This window comes from Cryptomeria japonica, chromosome 6 (assembly GCF_030272615.1).
Source record: "Cryptomeria japonica chromosome 6, Sugi_1.0, whole genome shotgun sequence".
NCBI classification, from domain to species: Eukaryota; Viridiplantae; Streptophyta; class Pinopsida; order Cupressales; family Cupressaceae; genus Cryptomeria; species Cryptomeria japonica.
In genome coordinates this window covers 610289313-610313422 of record NC_081410.1, presented here as the reverse complement: position 1 = coordinate 610313422, position 24110 = coordinate 610289313, and the positions used below count along the sequence as shown (strand labels likewise).

At 33.1% G+C, this 24110-nt stretch overlaps 1 protein-coding gene and 1 pseudogene across 1 annotated transcript; both read right to left on the bottom strand.

Annotated features, from left to right (window-relative positions):
• Positions 1 to 3602: 3602 nt before the first annotated feature.
• On the bottom strand, positions 3603 to 5219 carry LOC131037704 (flavonoid 3'-monooxygenase CYP75B137-like; annotated as a pseudogene).
• Positions 5220 to 20188: 14969 nt separating this feature from the next.
• Positions 20189 to 21611, bottom strand: LOC131037722 (7-ethoxycoumarin O-deethylase-like). Its single transcript, XM_057969905.2, has 3 exons — positions 20977 to 21611; positions 20725 to 20926; positions 20189 to 20317 (listed from the first exon to the last, which is right to left on the bottom strand). Exons 1-3 carry the CDS (start codon positions 21609 to 21611, stop codon positions 20189 to 20191), a joined length of 966 nt encoding a protein of 321 aa, XP_057825888.2.
• Positions 21612 to 24110: the final 2499 nt, after the last annotated feature.

Sequence of the window (24110 nt, the reverse complement as noted above, 5' to 3'; positions counted from 1 at the left end):
GTACGCCCTGTTAGGAGCTTAGCCTTGTTAGAATCTTACAATACGCCCGCTTAAGAGAAGACCCTGTCAGGAGTCACTCGGTTAGGGGATTTGCCTTGCAACTCGTTTAGGAGCTTGATGATTTGTTAGGATCAACCTCGTGAAAGGATTTAACACTCTTTTGAGAGCTACCCTGTTAGGGGACTTAAATGATTAAGGCCTGTTAGAACCTACTCGGTCAAGGGATTTAACCTGTGCAACTGTTAGGGAATAATAGTAAGAAAATGATATATTTTATTGTACTTTTGTGCTTGCTTGATCAGATCCAGTTATACACAACACTCTGCAACTCTTAGGTAGATTACACACTTCACTTGGATGGCTTAACACATTCTCTAAGACCACCAACACAATAAACATCAACTGTGTCAAGATAAATAGCCATCTCAACTAGGTCGGCCATAAAACCTAATTACATCATGAATTTACAATTAGATCACAAAAGATCAGCATAGATTGCTATCCAGATCATAACAAGAAAGTACAATGCAATATCAATCATTGATTGATCATAACTCATCACGAAAAGCTGATTTGTATCCTCAAAACACTCGCCAAAGCATTTCGCTAATTCCCAAGAAAATATTCCTTGAATCATGCTAAAATAGATATTAAATCTTTCACGCGGGTTGTTTCTTGTTACCAACTTTAAGTAGACTCACTGTTGATCACCGTCATAACATAAATCATTACCGGTTTGATGATTTCTTCATCGGTCCTTAAACCCTACTAAATCCTTAGGAAAACTTCATTAGAAATTTAAACATGCCTTCCCGTAATCATCACAAGTTCTAGTTTCGGTCACTTACATCTTTTCATTTTACAAGTTCACTATCCAAACCCTAAATCACTAGTCATTGCCAATCGACCGATCCAATCAAAACAATTCTTCCTTATTGGTTAAAGTCCTATTTAATAGACTTTAGCTCATTGTCGGTAAACCAAAACACTTAGATGATAAAACAAAACATCAGAAATATCAGGAACACCAGTTGCCAACAATGACAACACAAATAACTGACCATGTCATCTATTCATAGAATCTCAATCTCTTCATCACAAATAGACTTCTATCCTTTACCGGTGTAGTCATCAACTTCAACTGCATGACTTGATTTGCATCAGTTATGCCAAATGCCAATAGAAAGAACTTTCAAAAATGATTAGAGATGTTTATCTGGATAAATCGTTGATAAGTAATATTTTCTTGAGAAATAATATGTATTCTTTGAAGATGGAAGATATAAGATCTTTTGTTTATCATCTCCATGCTTTTAACATGATTTTTTATTAGTTGGGTTTTAATGGTGACAAGATTTAAGAGGATCATTGCATGCTTCCATTATGTTCTTTGTCATGGGACCACATTGTTATGGCTATCAGGAGTACAACTCCTAAGTTTAATATGAATGAGGTGGTAGAATTATTACTTTATAAAGAGATGTGGAGCAATACTTATGAGTTTGCTAAGGAGACTCTTGCAGTTTGTGGTATATCAAAAGAGAAAGAAAAGAAGAAGGACAAGACAGATGAAAGAAGTAGATTCAAATCTCGTGGAAGATAGAAGTCTCTTGGAAAGTCCAAGGAAAAGTGTTCAAATTATGATAAAATTATTCACTTCCATAAAGATTGTAAGAAGGAGAAAAAGAAGAAAAAGAAGAAGGTCTCCTCCAATTTAGATTTAGAAAAATCCCCTCAGAATGACGGTGAAGCATTTTTTGCAGCCTTGGTAGCACATGCATTAGAAGATTTGTTGTTGATAAAATTGGGTGCATCTTTTTACATGGCCTCACATAGAGTTTGGTTTCTAAACTATGAGGAATATGATGGTGGGAAGGTGTCTCTCAGTGATGACTCTCATTTCTAGGTTGTTGGCCATGTAAGAGTCAATATTAGATTCCATGATGGTAGAGTCGAGGGGATCAATGGTGTTTTGCACATGCTAGGTTTGGAACAAAATCTACTCTTTGTAAGTAAACTAAGTGATGTGTGTGTGTAGGTTATTTTAATGCAAGGTGGATGCAAGACGATTATAGGTTCTATGGTGCTTGCTAAGGGTGTTCATATAAGAACCTTGTATAAGTTGAATGCATGCACCATTTAGTGCAATAGTCCTTCTATAGAGTCCAAGAAGAGGGCCCTATTTTCTTCATCCTCATTGTCAAATTAAGATGCAAAGGGGACTATTGCTTCTACATTTGATCACACTTTTTATGTACCTAAGGGTGTGAATGCTTTGGAGATGAAACTCTCAACATAGAAGACAATGTTATGACAGCAAATGCTTGGTCACATTGGTGAGAAGGGTCTCAAAAAATTGATAAGTAGGAGGTACTTTTTATAGCATGCATTTTTGTGATATTATTATTAGAATCTCATTGTGTAGTTTGAGTCAAATTCATTGCACCATATTTCATGAGTAGTGGTTCACATGAACCTATCTCTCATGATAATGAATGGTCCACTTAGCTATTATTATGTCTAGGTGATGTTGATAGGGAGAAGTCAAATGCTATATTTCTTGGGTGGTTACCCATCCAAATACTATTCCAACTTTGAATAGTATTCCAACTCAAATGTACTTAACCGTAGAGTTCCTTCAAGAATTAAATCCACTTGACTTTATTCTATTTAATAAAGAACCATAATCTTACATTCTAAAAATAATCACCATATAATAGTCAACTATAAGTTTTATTTTTAAAGTACCAACGAAAATGGTTTGAAAAGTAATGCTTAAAACACCTGCCTACTATATCTAGATCTACTGATGAACCAGCTGGGTCAATGTATTTGACTAGTCCAACTAGCTCTGGTTCAAATGCTGCTACTGGGTCATCTTAATTATTCCATACTTACTCAACATCTGCTTATGCTACTAGATTTTCTTATGGTTACATTTATATTATATTATAGAGAACTCAAGAAACAAATATTTGTAAATCTAGGTTTACGTAAGGAATTAAACGAGGATTTTCAATTGCACTGTATCAACACATGTAAGATGACATAGCACAAGATTGAGATAGTAGATAAATAATGATTAACACAGTAGTGCAATATTCAACATATCGTACCATCAACATGGCAACCGTTAGAACATCTACCGAACTTCTATCAAAGTTTATTTAATAAGACAAGCTACAAGACGTTATTTCAAAATTAAATTTACCAGTTGTATTTGTAATTTTGTAGCCACAAAACATTCAACAGAAGAAGGAAATAACAAATAATTCGATTGGATCCATAAGAAAACGATCTATAACATAAAAATATTTTCCACAAGCTTGTCTATCACAAATTTGTGGGTCCACTGTTAAGACGAACCAATGTTCAAAAAATAAATAAATCTTTCAAAGTATCAAATGGTAATTGTGACTGCATATACATACAGTAATGTATAGTCAAACATCATGATCTCGATACAAAATATCTTTCATAAATCATATTAAGTCACATATAAGATGCATAGACATGAGCTATTATACATTTTTATAACATTTATTTGATAAATATACATCAAACTTGGTAAAAAAAACTAGTAGGTACTCTAACATAATGTTTTAATACAAATGATTTGGTAATCTTGGTGTGGGGATCGCATGCAATTCTATAGCCTTCTTCAATACTATTCCAAAGCTGTCACTCATGTCTATTTTCTCATGATTCATCCCTATTGGAAGTGTCCAATTGAATGAATGGATTAAGTAAGGAAGCAATAGTAAAATGAACCATTTGATGAGCCAAAGGAAGTCCTAAGCATACTCTTCTTCCAGCTCCAAATGGTATCAGCTCAAAATCTTGCCCCTTATACTTCATCTTACTATACTCACCATTTAAAAACCTATCTGGCATAAATTTTAAAGGTTCCTTCCAAATTTTAGGATCTCTTCCAATTGCCCACACATTCACAATCACCATGGCATGCTTGGGGATCATATACCCTGCCACCTCACATGTGTTATCTGCTCTATGGGGCAATGCCAAAGGAAGTGCTGGGTGTAGTCGAAACACTTCTTTCACTATAGCATGGAGATAAGGTAGATGATGTATGTCAGATTCTTCCACTTTTCGATTGAAACTAATTACCTCCTCTAATTCCTTTTGTGCTTGTCTCATTACATGAGGATTGGCAATCAGTTCCACCATAGCCCATTCTATTGTTGTTGTAGTAGTATCACTACCAGCCGACAAGAGTTCCTACATGATCATAAGAAAATGACTCATCAATAATAAATTTTCTTTTTTGTAAATAAAACACGAATCAGAATAGGCGTTGAACAAAGACTCACCAAGAGTAAAGCCCTGATATTCACCAGAGTGAAATCATGGGCAGTCAGATCGAGCAGAATATCGAGAAAGTCCCTTTCCCTTGGAAGACCTACACCTTGCCTCCTCGCCTCCAACCGCTCTTGTATGAATACATCTAAGTACTTATGTAGTCGTTTACTATGGACGGCCACACCACGGCTCACGCATTGAGGGTCCAGGAACCTCAAAAACGGATAAAAGTCGGCCAAGTTGGGTTTTCCAGCCAACCTGAACGTCTCAGTAAAAGCGTTCCTCAATTCTGCAGTCTCTAGATTGTTGGGATCGAACAACTTCTTACTGAAGATGGCATTGCTCATGAGATTGAGACCCTCGTAGAACACCAAATGTGCAATATTCAAACTCTTCCCCCTCTTGTCGAAGACCATTCGAATTGTCTGAGAGACTTGATCTCTTCTGAGATGTTGCAACGCTTGGAGTCTGGTGGGACTGAACAGCTCTGTGGTGGCAATTCGCCTTAACTTCCGCCAGTAATCTCCGTACTGAGCAAAAGCAATTGAAGATTCATGGTGAGAAAGAACCTTTGCTGCTTCTATCAGAATCCGTCCTGCAAGATTCTGGTCGTGGGTTTTGAAGATATCCTTTGCCATTTCAGAGGACGAAACAACCACAGCAGTTTTCATGCCGAGCGAGAGAGTCATGAGTGGGCCGTATTTCTGAGAAAGAGCCCACAAAGATTCATTCGGTTTCTTCCCCAGCTGAAGAATGTTTCCCACGATGGGCCAGGCAGGAGGTCCAGGAGGAAGATTTTCTCTTCTTTTCTTCTTTCTTCTGCGGATTAGATCTAATAAGAAATACGACAGCGTACTGCTTAGTAGCGCAGAAAGCCAAATCAACCATTGCTCTTCCATTGAATGAATTTCAGATCTACTTGGAAAGCAATGATTTCGTTTCCTTATATGGATTTTAGATCTCCTCAGATTAATCTGTCAGAAGACCTCATTTTCCCTTATAAAAATCATTTTCCTAAAATAATTTCGATGATACCAAGCACACCGTTCATGGAATCTGACAAAAATGTCATCCTCCCTGGCAAGAAACGTGGAATCCATTGTCATTTGTATATACCATAACGTATATAAAACTAGTGATAGCTATGCATTTGAATTGTGATTAACAATATAATTCGATACACTCTAGAAAACTGTCTTTTAGGAGACATCATTGCTATGGGCTGTTATTCTTTGCCCCTCGTAAAAAACAATAAATTAAATTTGATAGCTATTTATATAAAAATTGATAAAATGTTGGTATTATTTTGTATTTTTTAATACATATTATATAGAAGCTGATAAGTTGATAATAGTATTTAGTTTTTTAATGAATTTTTTAATTGCAATATCATATAGAAATGACAGTAATATTAAAATATTTTTTAATTATAAAATGATGGTAACATTTAAAATTTTTTCTTATTATATTATAATACTAAAAGGTTATAATGTTTTTGATTAAGGAAAAAATAGGTTTTACATGGACTCAAAACCATAGAGTTTACAAGCCAGAAAAATTAAAACATTAAGAGTTTGTTGAACCAGAAAGCTACCAAACAGAAAAAATAAAAAACAACAGCAACAGACTGAAAGCCAGCCAAAAGCCAGCACAAAACACCAACCAGGCTAACCTAAAGTTTTAATTGTTTTAGCTACCTCAGCCTCAAGGGTGTGCATATCCTGAGAAACCTTCCTCAGTTCCTGTATCTCCAGTGGTGGAGCATCAACTTTCCTCTTCAGATTAGCTCTCATCTTTTTCAAAGGTCCACAGTCTTCCTTTGTGTTCTTGTTTTTGTCCACTTCGAGGTCTACAAAAAGAGTCCCCTGCTAGGTTTTTTCAAGGTTTTCCACCATAGTGCTCAGAGTAGAAGCAGTTTGTTTTACTACTTTATGGCTATATGCCATTATTGTGTTCATTGTACTGTTGATCTTATCCATCTCCCCTTCCACATGCTTTATCTTTTTCTCATTATCTTTTTTCATTTTTTCCATAAGCTCTATTGTCCTTTGGAGACATTCTGCCATCAAATTCTTCTCCTCCTCAGTCCATAAAGCACCATCATTTTGGGCATTGCCTTTTGTTTTCAACTCATCTAGCTTATTGGAAACAATCCTATTCTTTATGCTTAATTCCTTGATCTCGTAAAACACCCATTTTATCAATCAAAAAATAATCAACTGCCTCATTTCTAGAAATAGCCAAAATATCATCTAGAAACTCTCTATCAGATTTAAAATAATGATCTTCAAGGTTAAGATTAGCAGGAAACCTTGGATGATTCTCCCTATCTGTAGCCGGGTGTGAAGTGTAGGAACCCTTCATAGCTTTAGGGGCTTCAGTGTTCTCATTCGGGGAATCCTCAGAATATGAGACCATTTTTTTCTCAGAGATGTCCTTCTCCCTTATCTTCACATCTTGAGGGGTGGCTTTGGGGGTTTTTATTGCAACTTCTTTCTTGCCTGAGGGTTTTCTCAGTTTTATTTTCTTGGATGCCTTCTTTGAAGAAGGATTCTCTTCCTCTTCCCAATCAGAATCCAAATTCTCATTATCCTCAAAGAAACTAACGTCTATGCCATACCCTTCGGAGGCCGAGGTGGGATTATAGGGGGGGAGGGGGGGGGGGGCTTTTTGCTAAAGTGCTCATGAATTAGCTTGATGAGGCTTGCATGCATGACGGGGTTCTTCCTATGCTCCTTTGTGCCAAAAGGTTATAATGTTGATATTGTGTATTTTCATTAAAATTTATTATGGTTTTTAGTTGTTATGATTATCTAAAGTTGTCGCATTGATGAGGATCTAGAAATCTAGTCTAGGCTACTATAGATATTTTTAATAGGTATTGATTTTTGTTCAACAATACTATAGTTTTCATAGGCATTTCATTTCAAGGTTTTATATCTATTTTGGTTGCATGTAACATTTGTATCTATTATAAATATGTTTGGTAAATTGTTAAACCCGATTTTTGATAATTTATTAATTGATCTCAAAATTGTGGTTATTTATATACTTCCAAAAGATTGAAATTAAATTTTTGGTAGTGTTCTATTATAATCCATAATTAACAAATTGAGGTTTTTATAGTTCTCCTAGAGTATATATCTAAAAACTTGGTCATTCCTTCATCCCCTTAGACACACCTTCTATCTCATTGTACACTCTCCCAAAAGGAGGAAGAGAAACGAAAGGATAACATTAAATATTCATCCAAATCACCTACGCCCAATTAACCACCATTAGGAAAGATCTATGCATGGAGAGTCAATAAAATATTAGGTATATTTTCCCAACAATTTTTTTTTTATAGAACAACATGGACATCCAATATGATATGATATAAGTTAAAAAAAATATCAATTAACTACATCAATTCAAGGCATGCAAGGATATCAAAGTTTTGATATCATAGATGAACTAGGTAATATATAATTATCACACATAACAAATATAATGAATAGTGAAGCCAAACCACTACTATATTCTAAAATTATAAGTCACAATGTGTACATCCCATAACACATAGAAAACCACCTATAATTTAAATAACCATCCCACTAGCCTCAGTCGTGATGAAGGGTATGGCTTAAGTATTTCATGGCAACCTATGCTCTCTAGTATCAAAAGCCTTTGTCAACCCATCCATTGACCACCTCAACCCCCTCTTGGTGTAGCCCTATTTTTGCTTCATCCCTCCCCCTCTTGTCGCCACTCTCTTATCCCGACATCATGGCCTTGTTGAGGTGAGCCCCTAGGATTCCCTCCTCCTTGTCTTTTGTTTTCCCTTGCTCTCCATTTTGTGGGTTCCTTTGTCTCACTGCTATTAGGTCCCCCACTTTCCCCTTCTCTTAGTTGTAGCCGGTTTTTGTCTTTTCTATTCCCCCCTTTTTTCTCTAATATTTAATGTTACTTTATTTCTTTTTTCTATTTAGGCTCTCTTCTTTTTGATGAATAGGCCTTCTCTATTAATTAAAAATATTAAAGTACATATTCACAAAAAAAGGACAGGGGATACAAGATCACCCCATGAGAGTCACACGGCCATAGGCCAAAGTCAAAAAACAAAGCTATTCATCAAAAAACTTCCTCAAGAAGCCAAAGTAGAGGCAGCCGAGGGAGGAGGCTCTCTCTTTTATCTTTCTCTATTTTTCTATTTTTTTTTAATTTCATTCTTGTTCTGTGTAGTGTTCTTTTGTTTATGTATGTTCATTCTTTTTATCTTTTTCTGGTTTTACTTTTTCTTAGTTTAATTAATTTGTTTACTTTTTAATTTATTCATTTTTAATTGAGTTCAATTATCTCACTTCATAGAACTTTTATCTTATTTCTTTTCTTTTTAGTGTTTTTTGTCTTTATATTATTATGATATACCATATTAGCAACATGCTCGTTTTATACTATATTAGGTTGTATGGCTATTTTAGCTCATTTTTAAAACTTTTTCTCTATTTTTTTGGTTTCCCTAGCTTTATTTGCATACTCAATTTTATTCTCTTTATATTATTTAGTTGGTGTTTTTTCCTTGTTTCTTTGTTTGTTGGTTTTTGTAATTGACAAATATTTTTAGTCTCATTTATTTTTGTCCTATTTTTTGTATTTTTGAATTATTGACTGTCTTTACTTGTTTATATATATATATATTTATAATATCAATGTTTTTTTTCCTTTTATTTATTTGATTTTTTCATTTGTTTATTGGTTTATTATTTTCTAGTGTTTCTATATACATCAATTGTCCTCTCTTGTCCTATCCTTGTACATCATGCACTTTCTTCCTCCATCCTTCCCCTTTCTTTTCATTCTGCTCAAGTCTGCAACTAACTCATTTTTAAGCTCCTTATACACTCCATCATCCTGATTATGGATCATAGAGTGTGATCTGAAATGTTGATGAAAAAATATACACACAATCTAATCTAGAAGCTTCTACAACAATATTATTCATGGATTGTGGAAATCTACTAATAATAAACACCTGTAATGTCAATACAAAATATCATTGATAAATTATACTGATGGAAATAGGAAACATCATTAATAAGTATGATATTAGTAATGAAAGAAAGTGAAACAAACATACATGACATGTAGGCATTGTACATTATGCATTTTTCATAATATTTATTTAATAATTCATAATATCACTTCACCTAAACTTACACCAAACCCTGTAATAGAGCTATTAAGTCATATTTTCAGCAGAAAAATCTCATCATAAATTTATTTGACCCTTATTTCTAACACATTATTCTAATATAGATGATTTTGTAATCTTGGTGTGGGGATTACATGCAATTCTATAGCCTTCTTCAATATTGTTCCAAAGGTATCTTTCATGTCTATTTTCTGATAATTCATTCCTATTAGAAGGTTCCAATCAAATGAACGGATTAAAGAAGCAATACGAAAACGAACCATTTGATGAGCCAAAGGAAGTCCTAAGCATATTCTTCTTCAAGCTCCAAATGGTATCAACTCAAAATCTTGTCCCTTATACTCAATCTTACTATTCTCACAATTAAAAGACCTCTCTGGCATAAATTTAAAAGGTTCCTTCCAATTCTTAGGATCCCTTCCAATTGCCCACACGTTCACAATCACTTGTGTGTCCTTGGGTCATATACCCCACTACTTCGCACAAATTATCTTCCTTTGTGAGGAACTACCAAAGGAAGTGTTGGGTGTAGTCGAAACACTTCTTTCACTATATCGTGGAGATAAGGTAGATGGTCTATGTTAGATTCTTCCACCTTTTTGTTGAGGTTGACTACCTCTTTTAATTATTTTTGTCCTTGTTTCATTACTTGAGGATTGGCAATCAATTTAACCATAACCCATTCTATTGTTGTAGTAGTAGTGTCACTACCAATAGCCAAAAATTCCTACATGATCATAAAGAAGGGATCCATCAACCGTACAAATTTATATTTTATTGAAAATGAAAAATATGAGTTAAAGTGTGCATTGAACAACAAACCGATTCTTAGAACTAAAAGAAATTGCTTGGTGGAGCTATCTACCTTTTCTTACTCCTAAAAAATTAAACAAGCATACATGTTTTAGTTTTTTATTATATAAGAAAAAATTAAACAAACATATATGATATAGTTACATATATCCAATTAAACATTTAATTTTTATTTTATTATGACTTAAGGCTAGAGAATTACTTATTGTGGAGATGCTATGGTTGGTTATGTGTACTCTATTTATAAATCAAATAATTTAATATCAAATAGTCTATAACAATTTTATAATTTATTTATATAGAAAATAATTAATAATTATCTTATTTTATTCAAAAGTTTTTTCTTTTCCTATTAAACTATTTAATATTAAAAAATAACCATTGAGTTGAGGCCCTCTACATCAATTAATTATCTTTTGTTTTATGATATTGCTATTAAGATTCAAATGTGTAGTTTTCGAGTCAAACTCATTGACCCATATTTCATAAGTAGTGGCTCACAAGAACCCATCTCTCATGAGAATGAATGGTCTACTTAGCACTCATTGCATCTAGGTGATCCTTATAGAATGTTACTCATTTGTTACTCATTTGTAATTGTTAAAAGTTATGACATTTAGATTGAATATATCTAGATTATATGGCTAGCCTTAAACCACACACACTAAGCAATATATTAAGCCTAGAGAATGTTAGTCAACTCTGAGTGTCTAACACTTTTAAGCCTAGAAGTGTATTCTTAGTGTGATCACACACCTTAAGCAAGCCTAGAAAATGTTAGTCAACTCTCAGTGTTTAACACTTTTAAGCCTAGAAGTGTAAGCTTGGTGTTTGTGATTTAAGTCGTTCCAGATTATACTACATAATCATTTTTCTTCATCGATATTTTACATCTATCTATTATCAAGATGACCGAACAAAACAATCAAGATCTCTTGCATACTCATATTTATACTGATAATAGATTTTGATCTCTTTCTTGCTCATTCTAATCATAATAGATCATGAAATTGAAAAACTAAGAAAATATGTAATTATTGAACATTTAACGTGAATTGTGAAAACCTGATAGCACTTATTATGCAATTACTTACCAAAACTAAAGCCCTACGTTCACCACAGTGAAATCATTTCCACTGTGACTCAATGGGATTCTATGGACTCTAGCAGCAATACGTTAAAGATCTAATATATATATGAATATTGTATGTATAAAAATCATTTTCCTAAAATGATTTCGTTGATACCAAGGATACAAAAAAAATCGTGATCTATCAAAAGACGTCATTTTTTCTGAGATGAGTTCGTATATATAAAAAATTAAGGATACCAAACGCACCGTTCATGGCATTTGACAAAGACGTCCCCTTCCCTCGCATGAGACTTGTATATATAAAGACATATTTGGTAACCGCCATTGTCGTGTGTATATATATAAATGTATTTGACAGTACTAGTGTATATTTGACAATAAGTAATGTGTTCTATCTAACATGATCATGTTCCTTTTATATTCTATTGTAATATAAATGTATTTGATAATAATAGTGCTATCTTTGATAATATCTTTGATGGAACATAATTATCATATATATATTTTTAATATATAAACATATTGGATAATGGTCAGTATCAATTGTATATAAACATGTATTTGATAATGACAACAATCATATGTATGTATGTATTCGACAATAATAGTGTTAACTTTGGTCATAAAAGTAATATCTTTGATGGAACAAAATGATTATATTTGTATATGAATTAAATGAGATTTATAATAACTGGTTTAAGAAATGATATTTGTCGAGGGTTTTGTAAATGGGATAGTACGTTAAGTGGGATTGGTTTTGGGTGTAGATTTTGAAACATAGACAAATAAACACATTGCGACAATAAACAGAGGTAAACAATAAATTCATATTGTTTTTTACACTCACCAATATTATATCCATTCAACTTATGCCTAAATAGAGGTCTTTCTTAGACTTCTCCATTTTCATTACAAACTGCATTTCAAATCACAAGAAGAATGTGTTTTATACAAAATGCATTTCAAATAACAAGATTGTATTCTATACAACTCATAGCCCTTAAAACAAACTATAACACAAAGATAAAAATAGCAAAGACAACTAGTAAAAGGATCTCTTAATATGCACATAATTATACATTTCATACATAGTTTTAAACTAGCAAATAAACCTCCACTCATGGATTATTGGTTCACCTTTCTAGCATTGGGAGAAACTCCATGATTAAGTATATTTGAATTGTAGTAGTATTAGGATATATGACCTCTTAAAAGTTCTAAATACTTCATCCTTCTTAGTATCATATGGATGCACTGAGTGTTGATTGAAGCATTCATGCTTATGAGAGATGAGCTCATGTGAACCACTAATCATGAAATATGAGTAATAAACTATGTAATTGAATATTGATTGAAAAACATAATTTGATACAATGAAAAAATACTCCTAGCAGTCATTAGATGAGCTTTAGGAGGTTTTTATTGAATGGTTCAAAAGGAAAAACATTTGCTAAAGGTTTTGTAAATTACATATCAAATTGATTAGGATTTATCTTAGATTAGACTCCATGGATGAATGCAACTGAGTCAAAGTAGTTCTAGGATGGATGATCCCCTAGGATGGAAGGTTTACCACAACGGGCTAGGTAGGAGGTCGATGAGAAGGTTTACCTTTCTTTTCTTCTTTCCTTCTCCCTAGTAAATATAATAAGAAATAAAGTAGCACTTTGATTACTAGTATAGAAATAAAAATCACCCATTGCTTTTCCATTAAATAAACAAGATTTGCTAAGAAAACTATGATTTTGTTTCCTCAAAAGATATGTATACATACCAACTTGTACAACATTGCAAAATCTTAGTATAGTTGACAAAATCTATAAATATACCAACCACAAAGGGCTTTACCTCCATCTATATAGTTGGCAATCCCTGGTACACCTTCAATTCAAAAGTGGCCCTACCCTTCATGAGGATGAAAACACAGGTCTAGGCCTAATTGCAATTTGAACTTGGTGTTTAGAACCTACATGACTCTAGTCAATCACACAGTATAAGTACCTCCTAACTAGGATGACTTTTTGACTAGGTAGTGCATCTAGATCAAGTGAGCTAAAAAGTGCATACAAAATCCTATTCCACCTTTGCCAAAGCTTTTATATAATTTCAAACCACAATGTAAGTATAGTCATTGTTCACCACCCTCCCCAACTTGTTACAATATTTCTCAAATTCTAGTTGAGTTGATAGGTTGAACATAACTAGTTCAATAGGCTAACATTGCAACTATTTACAACTTAAGGTATGTTGCCCAAAACTCAATTAGGTAAAATTTATACATAGACAACTTTATATTTTTAGTTCCTCTTCGTTACTTAATCCAAATTTCACACTTAGATAACTTTATAGTTACCATTCTCAACATGAATTATAATAAGAAAATCAATTAATTAATTATGCATATAAGTGAGTTCTTCTTTGCACATTACATATGGTAGGTGCATCTCTTCCACCTACATGCATAAATGAAAGTGCCTCCCCATACTAATATGAATAACAATCTTTCATTGAGCTTAATGTACCCACAACTATCTACTTTCCAAATTGAATAAAGCTTACAAACTTGGTGTAGGAGCACCTAGAGTCTAGTTATCATGTCAATTAGGTGTTTGAGTCTTAGGAGTTAGGGATCATGTCATTTGATTCAATAAGGTCTTTTGAGATCATTTGTAATGTTATTTCATGTTTTTAGGTCTATATGTCAAATTTGGAGTCATAATTTGCAAGTTTGTAAAGTTGTTCAAAAGTTGTCATTATGTTGTCATAGAGATAGTTAAACTGATAAAGTGTCATTCTTGTAAAAAGTTGTCAATGTTGTCACCAGGATAGTTAACTCAATAAAGCGTCAGTGTTGTAAAAATTTATCATCAGAATAGTTAACCCGATAAAGTGTCACCGGGATAGTTTACTCTATCAGGTTTGGAAAATACTATTTAACCAACTTTTGATGGCTATGCCGATAGACATCCAAATGCCTTGTTTGGTATAGCTATGTCGAAATAGGGACATCGGGGTAAGTTTACTCTATCAGAATTGCATAAAATGATTACTCCACATGTATTGTTTATTTTGATGGGTGATCAAGACCTCGGAATGGGATTGCTATTCCGAAGTTGATGTCCAACATTGATTGGTCAGTTCAGGATTGTTATTCCGATGTTAGTGTCTAGATTTAATTTTTCCAGATTTGGGAGTCGAGCAGTCATGCGGTCCAAAGGTCTATTTGGATTGCAGGAAAGTTTAAATTTTGGTATAAATTATATAAGACAACAGTTGGAAACAGATGATGCTATGTGAATTCTGAAAATTTGAATTTCTATAATCTGATTTGAAATCATTGGAAACTAATTGGAAGCTCATTTTTCTACAATTAATTTGTTTTCTGCACGTGTATGGTGTTGTATGGATCCAAATTTATTGGATAGACATATGTATGGATAAATAATTAAATTTCCTTCCATTTTGCTAGTGATTTGTATTTCTAATTCGTTGGAGGAAGAAGTTATAGCAGTTTTTCAATAGTGACTTGGTTAGTCATGGTAACTAGGGTTTTTAACAACAATTAGACCGATTCTCCCTCCTTGTCTTGCATCAAGTTGTATCAAAGCTTAGGTTCTGATTGGGAGTTTTGTGTGTGTGAACTCTGAGTGGAAATAGTGATTGCATAGGAGGAGGGCAAGATGCCTCCCAAGGGAAGTGCAGTCCTCACAAAAGAGGTGAGGTCAGCCAAGGAGAACCAAGATGGTATGTTGGTCAAGATAGCAGCACTGGAAGCAAATTTGAGGATAACTGGGGTTCTTAATGTGGATAGTGACCTGGAGGAAGAATAAGTAGGTGAGAAGGAGAATGAAGCTCCCCAGAATATACTCCAAGAGGAACAGTTGGGGCCGAAAGAGAAAAAATTTCTAACGGTGCTCAAGGCTGTCAAAGGAGACCATTCTGACATGAAATTGGACTTTCGAATGCATGGTGACAAGATCAATAATGAGGAGGTACTAGATTGGATAGATTCCCTTGAAAACTATTTTGACTTCAAGGAGGTTTCAGAGGACTAAAAGGTGAAGTTGGGCAAGACCAAGTTGAAGGGGTCAGCACTGACTTGGTGGAATTACACTCATTTAGAGAGATTGAGAAGAGGAAAGCCCAAGATTAATACTTGGGACAGAATGGTAGCAAAGGTGAAGGCCCAATTTCTATTGGGTGATTATGAGGTCTAAATTTTTAAGAGGTTGCAAAACTTAAAGCAAAAAGAAATGGATGTGATGACATATACAAAGGTGTTTCATAAATTGAGCTTGAGGGCAGGGCACCATGAAGATGAAGTGGAGAAAATAGCAAGGTATATGATTGGGTTGATATATAGCATACAAGACAAATTGAGTCTAACTACGCCTAGGAGTGTAGAAGAATGTTTTTAGTTGGACACAAGAGTAAAAGAGAAGGTCAAGAGGAGGCAAGAGCAGGAGGCCAGAGGTAGAGGAAAGAACAATAAAGGAAGAGGAAACTTTGGAGGAGGTAGAACAGAATTTGAAAACCATCAAGGGGAGACTAGTGGTCATCAAGAACAAACCAATGAGAAAAGAGGTACAATATATTTCCTATCGGTGAAAATAGGGGGGTTTTTAATCTGGGCTATGAAAAATACAAGATTTGGTGAAAATAGGGGGGCTTTTAATTCGAGTTGTGTATTGGGAGGGGGTGACAAAAAAAGAGTTTAGGGCAATATTTTTTGAAAATAGAGGGATTCTTTAGTACACCATGAATTCAAGTGCTATAACCCAGGTTCACTAAGTGAAGCTCCTATGTCCTTGTCGTGTTGTCAAATTGAACTTGTGTAGTGCATTTTATTAGACTTATGAAATCACTTTGTCAAATGCTTCTATTTCCTTTGAGGAATGTGCACTTTAGTAGTTAGATAAGCATCATTACAAAATGAATAAAGAAGCCCAAAAAGTAAAATATTTTATGTCTAACAATGAAAACCTACTAGTGAGAAAAATAGAGGATTTGTATACATATTACAATAGACAAAATATGGATGAGCATAGAGGGAACCAAAGGCCATTGAAACCTTGGAGAGGATCTCTTATGTTGAATATAAAACTAAGTTTAAGGTAGGAGAAATAAATAAATTAAATGAATGCCACAATTAACCAAAGAAGGTCAATGGAACCCAAAACTCAAGCAATGCATTAAAAGTTGAGTTGTTCAATTATATAGGATTTAATCATAAGATAATTCAATATATTCAGCAATAACATTGCTTTGTTTTCTATGGTTTAAATTTTATAATATTCTCTTTTAGATGTTTTTTTTTTTGAAGTACTAGTAGAAGTATTAATACTCAGAATACTCTTACACTCCAAGCACGTTGAATCATAAGATTCATGTTACCATAAAATCATATAAATATTCTTAGTTTGAGGGATCTGCCCAAGCTTCATATTTTTTATTTTTCCTTATAAAAAACTAAAATGGTGAAATCATCTATTTATGATTCTTAACTACTTTATGTAGATGATGCAATCTTAGTTCTTCCTTGTCATTTAGCATTGATTGGTTATATAATGGTTGTGCAATGCTTTTATTGTTAATGTGCTAATGAGATTTGGTCTAGTAGTTTGCAATGACCAATTAACTCATGTCACCAGCAAGATGGTTCTAATGAAAATTCTAGAATACACTTGCCAATGCATTGGAAGGTAGCAGAAGGGTGAGAGTTCTAGGTTAAAAAGTGAAATTGATATCCCGCTTTGTACTCTCTATTTTGTAGTATAAGATGTGACAATTACCCTGCCATTATATTCTTTTTTAGATGAAATATAGACAGTTTTTTTTCATTTATATTTGTTATATGCACTCATAATGGGCATTGACAAAAATTTAATAACTATGCTGAAATTAGGTAGAGTAAAAAATTAAATTGAAAGGATTTAGACTTGGGGTGCATCAGTAAAAATAACCTAATTAAAATGAAGCCCCAGTTTGAAACAAAGAGCAATCCATCAGGTGCACTCAATTAAATGGGAAAGTATGATTGTTATGTGGTTTCTCAACCCTTTCTAGATGAAAAAGGGAAACTATATCCTCACAATTTTTTTTAAGGACATGTAGATAGTGCAAAGTATGATTGTAATATAACTTGAAACAAGCTAAAGGAGGGGGCAATAGATCATATTATGATAGAGTTCAATTTCTCCGTCATGGCTTATTTGATTGGAAGCCAATTGTCAAATATAATGCATTTTATTACTAAGGGTTAAATTTATGGGTAAACCTTAACTATCAAATAATTTTTTTTATGATGTTTCTATTCAAATGCTAAGATTTTTGTACAAATATAAAAGTGGAAGTCTGAGAAATTACAAAATAGCCATCTAAAAATTAGATCACTCATGCCTATTGGCAATCTCTATGTGCAATATAGTTGTTATTCTTTTCAAAAATTTGGTTGCACTGAATAACTGATTTCTATTTTAGCCAATCTCCATGTTAATTTTGTAGGTTTTTTAATGAAAAAGATCAAAATATCCAGGAAGCCCATAGAGAAGCTCAAAATAGTCAAGAAGCCCACAAATAAACTAATTCAAAAAAAGCAAATGAAATTACACAATTCATTACCACTATACCAAGAAGCCCACAAAGAAGCTCAAAATAGTCAGGAAGTCCACAAAGAAACTGATTTAGAAAAATCAAATGAATATACACAATTAATTACCACTATACTATTTTTATCTTTAAAATGTACAACATGGTTAATTGGCAAACAATGTTTAGAACAAGCATTTTCATTTTTAAATTCCATATAAATGAGTTAACAATGTGACCAGATAAGAATGGAAGAAGACACATTTAACAAATATATGTCAATACATGTCAATATATATATATATATATATATATATATATATTCTTCTTCTACTTGGTATTGCAATGTTGTGTATATGTGTTAAGTAGATATTGCATATGCTCATATGTGCCTTCCCAATGATTCTAATAGTTGCATTTATTATTTATTTGAAATTTGATTTTGATTAGATCAAAATAAAAATCTATTAGGTCTTAGTATTGCTTAAACTCTACCAACTCTATCAACAACAATACAAAACAACCACACTTCCTTCCTACCACTCCCTAGCAAGAACTTTGTTGCTTGCAGCTCTTGTTTAATGTCACTACAACTCACAAATACTAAGTCTGCATGGAAGAAAGATGGTTGTATATGAGATCAAGCCAAAGTGGGAGGAGCACTTAATTGTCATGAACTAGAAAATAGAATAATCACTACCTTGCAACAAGAATACCACTTTGAAAATAAAGGTGATGGAACAAATAATCATCAAAGTCAATGTTGCCTTATTAAAAATAGTCCCTCATAGATTTCTACCTTGACTAAATTATGTTCACTATAAATAAAAAACTTGACTATCAATACGCTTCCAATAGTAATTTGCACTCATGATGCCTCAACCTGATTGGAAGGAACCTTGAACTTGAATGATAGAGACACATTGAACAACAAATATCAACCTATTATATCAATGATATCATTGTTCAATGAAAACTAGCAAGTAGTATTGTAGCTGCTATGAATAGAATGAGAAATTGTATAATATTGCTAACGGTATAACAACAACCCAAATGAACAATTTTTGAAAATTGGAGGAATTTTCCATGTCGAAATGATGTCAGATCTGCAAACTAGATTGTGAGAGAAACAAATAATGGATCTCTATCAAATACTCTATTCTTTGAATGGGAAAGGAATTTGATTGGACATAGCTTTGATACCATATTTGAAAGATTAGGAGCCAATCATAAAGTTGGTCATACTTCTAGGGATCAACTAAGAAACTATCCAACCACACAAGAATGTTGTAGTTTGAGCAATAATGAACAACGAAGATTGAACTAAAATGCTAGATAAGAAATTTCTATGAATTGATATATACAAGTTACAAAAGAGATTGCTTATATAGGCCAGAGATGATGTAGTAGTTACAACTGTCCTTGAAACAAACTTAAATGCATGATGCTACCCAATTTCTATCTAAAATGACACCTAAGATAACTAATATGAAAAATATTAAATAATTGTTTCATGTGACAACTAAACTATGCTAACTAAACTTAACATGTGTGAATAGGTGCTAAACAAGAACTAGTTCTAAGATTATGTCCTTATTCACACCAACAGTAAGTAGTATTTATAGAACCACAAACTCAATATAATTTGATTTGACCCTTATTTCTAACATATTGTTTTAATATAGATGGTTTGGTAATCTTGGTGTGGGGATTGTGTGCAGTTCTATAGCCTTCTTTAATACTATTCCAAAGGTTTCACTCATGTCTATTTTGTCATAATTCATCCCTATTGGAAGAGTCCAATTAAATGAATGGATGAATGAAGCAATAGTGAAATGAACCATTTGATGAGCTAAAGGAAGTCCTAAGCATATTCTTCTTCCAACTCCAAATGGTATCAACTCAAAATCTTGTCCCTTGTACGTCATCTTATTATTCTCACCATTAAAAAACCTCTCTGGCATAAATTTTAAAGGTTCCTTCCAAATTTTAGGATCTCTTCCAATTGCCCACAAATTCACAATCACCATGGTGTGCTTGGGTATCATATACCCTGCCACCTCACATGAATTGTCCGCTCTATGAGGCACTGCCAAAGGAAGTGTTGGGTGTAGTCGAAAAACTTCTTTCACTATAGCATGAAGATAAGGTAGATAATCAATATCAGAGTCTTCCACTCTTCAATTGAGACCAATTATCTCTTCTAATTCTTTTTGTGCTTGCTTCATTACATGAGGATTAGCAATGAGTTCCACCATAGCCCATTCTACTGTTGTACTAGTAGTGTCACTACCAGCAGACAAAAGTTCCTACACATAATGAAAAGAAAATCACTCATCAATCATAAAATTTTCTTTTCTTTGGAAACGAAACATAGGAGTTGAAGAAGGCGTTGAACAACTAACCAATTCATAAAACTAAAAGATCTCTGAATTATTATAGTTCATTTACCCTTTTATTAGTCCTAAAAAATAAAAAAACTTATCATCTTATGTTTAGTTGTCCAAGATAGAAAATAGTATTCATTTTATTAAATCAAAGACGTATTACATTTGCATATGAATGCAAAAATGTCCATCAATAGAAACTAAATATATTTAATAATACTTTACCTATATTCCTCTAACAATGTGGATCGACCAACTAAACTTTTTTTTCCTTCCTCGATCTGACATGAAAATCTGAACAATGATGTTAAAATTCTAAGGGTACTTACAATAACTAAAGCCCTGATATTTTCCAGAGTGAAATCATGGGCTGTCGAATCGAGCAGAATGTCGAGAAAGTCCTTTTCCTTGGGAAGATCCACGCCCCTCCTCCTCGCCTCTAGCGGATCTTGTATGACTACATCTAAGTAGTTATGTAATCGCTTTTCATGGATAGCCAGATCACGGCACACGCTCTGCGGATCCAGGTACCTCAGAATCGGAAAAAAGTTGGCCAAGTTGGGTTTTCCGGTTAACCTCACCGTTTCATTAAAGTGTTCCTCAATTCTCCAGACTCTGGATTGTTGGGATCGAACAAATTCTTACTGAAGATGCCGTTGCTCATGAGATTGAAACCCACGTAGAACATCAAATGTGCAATTTTCAAACTTTTTCCACTCTGCTTGAAAACCATTCGAATTGTCTGAGAGACTTGATCTCTTCTCAGATATTGCAGGGCGTGGAGTCTGGTGGGAGTGAAGAGCTCTGTGGTGGCAATTCGCCTCAATTTCCTCCAGTAATCTCCATACTGAGCAAAAGCGATTGAAGATTCGTGGTGAGAAAGAACTTTCATTGATTCCATCAGAGTCCGTCCTGCAAAGTTTTGGTCATGGGTTTTGAAGATCTCCTTTGCCATTTCAGAGGAGGAAACCACCACAGCAGTTTTCATGCCGAGAGAGAGAGTCATGAGAGGGCCGTATTTCTGAGAAAGAGCCCACAAAGATTCATTCGGTTTTCTCCCCATCTGGAGAAGGTTTCCCACGAATGGCCAGGCAGGAGGTCCAGGAGGAAGATTTTCTCTTCTTTTCTTCATTCTTCTCCCGATTAGATCTAATAAGAAATATGCTAGCACACTGCTTAGAAGCGCAGAAAGCCAAATCAGCCATTGCTCTTCCATTGAATGAATTTCAGATCTGCTTGGAAAGCAATGATTTTGATTTTGTTTCCTGAGAAGATTGGTATATATATATATAAATCTATGCATCATGGTAAGAAAAGTCTATAAAGATACCAAGCAGGCCATTCATGGAATCTGCCAAAGTCTATAAAGATACAAGCAGAAGCTCCCTCGCTAGAAACGTGGAATCCATTTGTATTATATATTTGGACCTGTATATTTTATTGGCACCATGTTTATCTATTCTCTCTTCATTTGTGTTTATGTTTATAAAAATGTATTTTATAATGACAATAATATTTTTGATAATGAGAATAATATTTTTTGTTATTTCAATTGTGATATAAACAAGAGACTGCAATGTTTCAAGTTTATATCTAGTTCATGTCAATAGTAAAAGTAGAGATGAAGATAAAGGAGGAGAGGAAGAGGGAGAGAAATAGATAGATAGAGATGGAGGAAGAGGAAGAGGAAGAGGAAGAGAAATAGATAGAGAGAGGTAGAGGCAAAGGGAGATACACACGGAGAGAGATAATGTAACATTGTGATAGAGGGATAGAGAGAGAGATATGAATAAATATTTAATTGTTGAAAACGAGTGTTGCTAGATTGTAAATAAATATTTTTGTTAATTAATAAAAAACGTAGTCAATTATTTGTTCTATTGTTTAGCAAACTTGGAATTAATAAGACATAAAATATAAAATTGTCCATATAAAATCAAACATATATCAATTTGATAAAACCAAGCTCAAATAATACTTTTTATTTTGTGGCTTTACAAAGCCTTAGGAAGTATGTACATTCGACGCCAAACCCACTTGAAACAAACTAGGTACATAATATTTTTGTATTTTGTCGGGGACATGAAAATTGCTTTATAATCCATTTGAATGTGTGCCAAGCACAAAGTAACCAAGATTTTGTGCCATATCAAACTCAAATGTTATGCTTCATGATCTTATCTTGAATACATTTATTTTTAAATTGAACAATAAAATATAATTAAAAAATAGTTATAAAGGTGAGAAAATAATAGTAGAAGGTTTGCCTATAGAATTGTAAGGGTCCTACTCTAACAAGCTAATGCCATTGGGGTGGGTGGGACGAGGAGGCTATTGAATACTCACTCTACAATTGTATGGAGTGGGAGTTCTAGTTGCAAACCTTGCATTCCAATAGAATTGGTTCATCAAGAGCCCTACTATTCTTAGCCATAGGGTGGAGGTATATTAATTGAAAGTTGGTATTGGAACATGTCCATCTGATTTATTGGATATGCAATATGTTTTATGTTGTTCCCATCATTTCTCTAAAATTCTACGAGCATTGTCGGATGGATACTAGTCTTAATTTAAGATAAAAAGTATTGGTATTAAAAACGTAGTGATAAAAGTTGTGTGAAAAAATATGATAAAAGTATTGGTATTAAAATATTGATGGTGTACTTGTACCAAATGCGCACCAACTTCTCTTCAATGAATTTGAGCCACTTTAGTGGACTTTGATTGCAGTTTAATGTGTAAAGTTTAAATAAGGGCAGACATCATTTATTGCTTGGTAAGCTAGGATGAATATTTGTATAGTTGTAAATAGATTAGAATAATAATAATAAAGTTGACAAAATTATATGAATTAAGAAGATATAGGTAATTGTCGGTATGCATGAACAATGAAAAATATAGAGTACATTGCACAATGTACTCACTATCATATAAAAATAAATTATAAAGAAATTTTTGATTCTCATGATTTGACTTTTGATTAATGAATTGAAATATGTAATAAATAAGAGAGGAAATTTAATTTATTTGTGCTTACTATAACTAATCTAGAAACAAAATAAATGATATTTTTACAATTATTTAAAATAGATAATTAAAAATAACTAAGAATATTTGTTCAATTTTTTTAATTCTATGCTATGATTGGTTAAATTATTGAAAAAGTAGAATTGAATGAATGCATAACTATCCTCCTTCGTAGGAACTAAATTTTTTTGATAAATGTTAAAAAATGTCTTTTAGGCAAACATTATTGATTTGGGATATTATTTATGTTCTTGGTTAATTAAAAATAGATAAAATCAACAGAAATAGATATTGAATTTGATAAAATTGGTAAAGTAATTAATAATTATTTTAATTGTAATGTTTTATATAAATGACATCAATATTCAATAATTTTTAATTGCAGTGTTATATAGAAATGGCATCAACATTTTAATTATTTTTTAATTGTAAAATGATACCAATATTTAATAATTTTTAAATAGTGATAAAATACAAAAAAATATCATGTCAATAATTTGTATTCTCATTAAAAATAAATTGGTTTGTATTAGATAAGGTTATCAAAAAAATTCTCATTGATGAGGCTCTAGAAGAACTCTACTCTAGGTTGTAATATTTAGCTATGGAGATAGCCACCCAAGATTTAAAGGCCTATGTAAAGCACAAGATACTTATAAAATCATTATGACAAGAATAAATTGTATTC

What these genes read in the sequence shown, in the direction of transcription:
- LOC131037722 (XM_057969905.2), bottom strand. Translation starts at nt 21,611, where the DNA reads ATGGAAGAGCAATGGCTGATTTGGCTTTCTGCGCTTCTAAGCAGTGTG. An exon ending in AGGAACACTTTAATGAAACG is followed by an intron (nt 20,927 to 20,976) that starts GTGAGGTTAACC and finishes TCCGATTCTGAG; the next exon opens with GTACCTGGATCCGCAGAGCG. An exon ending in ATATCAGGGCTTTAGTTATT is followed by an intron (nt 20,318 to 20,724) that starts GTAAGTACCCTT and finishes CATTATGTGTAG; the next exon opens with GAACTTTTGTCTGCTGGTAG.